Below are 2,469 nucleotides of genomic sequence, written 5' to 3'. Positions count from 1 at the left end.
AACTCGAGCGGGAATCCATCCGGTCTTGGAGCCTTATTGTTTTTCATCTGTGCAATAGCATCAAACACCTCCTTCTCTGAGAACGGGGCAACCAAAATATCATTTTTAGCAGCCGATAGTTGAGGCACATCCTCAGTCCTAGACTCATCTAGGGACACACAACTATCCTCCGGGGATCCAAATAACTGCTTGTAATATTCAGTGATATAAGTTTTTAGGTTGTCCTGTCCTAAGGACCAGGTCAATTGTGTTCAGAGCTAAGGGAAAGCTTTGACCAATACTCTTAGAGATAGTCATGATCAGAGTTACAACAATTAAATAAAACCTTCTCTCACGAAAGAAATTGATAAAACCATGCGTAATCAATCCCGTGGAATGAAGCCGGTCAAATCTAGAAAGCAACTTGGCATGTAAAATATCACATGAATAGGAAAAGTCAGAGCTCTATGGATGTATACGTTATGTCAAACATTTAATTAGGTGCCAGTTCTTTTTTGATATTTAAAAAATAAAAAACACAGCAGGAACCAATGGAGAAAGATGCTCTTGAACTACCACACCACCGGTTTGTTTTATAACAAGTTGAATTGGCAATCACTGATCAACATGCATTATACAAGGGTTATGTTGTACTCATCTACAAGGCTCAGTTGGCTTTCGTCATAGCAGGAAATTTCACAAATGTTTCTACCACATTAAAATAGAAACTTATGCCGTACCCCTCAAGGCCTCAACCCTGCAAACCACAACCAAGGAGGTTTCAAAGGCAACCACGCAATCCTTTGGAGTCTCGCCCTTGTGCTGTGTGCAGGTGGGATAGGGGAGTGCCATGGCGCTGTGGACTGGGCTGGGTCAGGCGGCGACCGTGGCACAACTGGTTGGCGCAGACATTGGCGGGCTAATCTCTATGTTCATGCAGGCTGCACTGACAGCTCGGCAGAACAAGAAGGAGTGCGAGCAGCTCGCCCGTCGGGTCTTGTTGATCGCCCAGCTGCTGCCGCAAGTGCAGGACCGGGAGGCGGCACAGCAGCTGGCTGGGCTAGAAGACACGCTTCGGGACGCCCACGAGCTCGTCGTGTCCTGCCCGGGGAGGAGCACGGCGTATCAAGTATTCATGGCCGGGAGGCAGGCCGAAAGGTTCAAGGAGGTGCAGAGCAACATCGACTTCTACCTCATGCTCTTCCCCGTGATCAGCCACATCGACGTAACATGCCGCCTCGGCCAAATCTACGAGGTCCTTGTACCAGATGACTCCACAACAGGTGAACTAGCTCCACTTCCACAGTCGTCCCATCTGCAGGTATGAATAAAAATTGTGAGATGATACAGAAATTGATATGACACTTGTTCTGTGATGACAGTCCTACTTTGTGGTGTATTTTTCAGGAGTTTACGGAGGTTGCTAAAGAGGTACTCCCGCATGGAACCCAGGAATTCACGTTCCCAGAGCTGGAGGCTGCCACCAATAACTTCCACCGTGACAACCTGATCAGACAAAGGCGGCCCTGCAATTGTCTATTGGGGTAGACTTCACGATGGTCGAGAGGTGGCTGTTAAGCGCTTCCAGAATTTTGAGCTGGACTTCTTAGAGGGCTTCAACACAGAGCTTGACATCCTATCACGGCTCCGACACAAACACATCATCCCCTTCGTCGGATCGTGTGTGAGCAACGGTAAGCGCCTGCTAGCCACCTCACAGAAGAAAAAAAAAGGGCCTGCTAACCAGGTGGAAAAAAGTGCGGGAAGAGCCGGAAATCGAGGAGAGGATGATCGTCTCCGAGTACATGGAGAACGGCAAGCTCTATGACCACCTGCACTCTGATCAGTACTCGGGTCAGTACTCCTCCTCACTGTCGTCGGTGACGGTGTCTTGGAAGATCCACATCGATGTGCTCCTCGGCGCGTCGCGCGCCATCGAGTACCCGCACTGCCATGCCGAACCGCGGATCATCCACCGGGACGGTAGGTTATATAACATCCTTCTCGACGCCAATTGGGTGCCGCATTTGTCGGACTTTGGCGCGTCGGTTGCGTTACAGGTGGGTGATGCTCGAGGTTCTAACAGGGAAAAGGGCATTTTGGAGAGAGGAGGGGCAAGGGTCGACAGATTTGGCAAGCTTCGCTCTCCCAATAATTGATGCTGGTAATTTTCGGGAGTTGTTGGACAGGCGACCTGTGCCGGAGCCAACGCCAAGGCAACTCCAACTGCTGGAGTTTCTGGCAAAGACTGCAGTGTGCTGCCTGCGGTTGAATTTCAAGGATCGGCTAGCCATATCAGACATCGTAGCCAATCTCGAGAGCGCGCAACAGTTGTTCTGTATAGACGAGCGCTTGTAATACTAAGTTACAAACACGCAACGACCACTTCACCTATAGGTTTGTAACATGGGTACAATGATGTGCCGGCTCAGTCTTTTTTTTTTGACGGAACCTCGTCAGAGGGCCAGGTGCTCTGGCTTTGCATTATAG

At 49.7% G+C, this 2,469-nt stretch overlaps 1 protein-coding gene across 1 annotated transcript; it reads left to right on the top strand.

Moving 5' to 3' along the window:
- Positions 1–829: 829 nt before the first annotated feature.
- Positions 830–2,138, top strand: LOC123164233 (protein MID1-COMPLEMENTING ACTIVITY 2-like). The gene is made up of 3 exons (XM_044581646.1): positions 830–1,300; positions 1,387–1,523; positions 1,727–2,138. Exons 1-3 carry the CDS (start codon positions 830–832, stop codon positions 2,136–2,138), a joined length of 1,020 nt encoding a protein of 339 aa, XP_044437581.1.
- The last annotated feature ends 331 nt before the right edge of the window (positions 2,139–2,469 follow it).

Source organism: Triticum aestivum, chromosome 7D (assembly GCF_018294505.1).
Source record: "Triticum aestivum cultivar Chinese Spring chromosome 7D, IWGSC CS RefSeq v2.1, whole genome shotgun sequence".
Taxonomy (NCBI): domain Eukaryota; kingdom Viridiplantae; phylum Streptophyta; class Magnoliopsida; order Poales; family Poaceae; genus Triticum; species Triticum aestivum.
This window is presented reverse-complemented; position numbering and strand designations above follow the sequence as displayed.

Excerpts from the sequence above, each read along its gene's own strand:
- LOC123164233 (XM_044581646.1), top strand. The coding sequence starts at position 830 with ATGGCGCTGTGGACTGGGCTGGGTCAGGCGGCGACCGTGGCACAACTG. Across the intron at positions 1,301-1,386 it reads CACAGTCGTCCCATCTGCAG|GAGTTTACGGAGGTTGCTAA; the intron begins GTATGAATAAAA and ends TGTATTTTTCAG. Across the intron at positions 1,524-1,726 it reads CCCTGCAATTGTCTATTGGG|GTGGAAAAAAGTGCGGGAAG; the intron begins GTAGACTTCACG and ends CCTGCTAACCAG.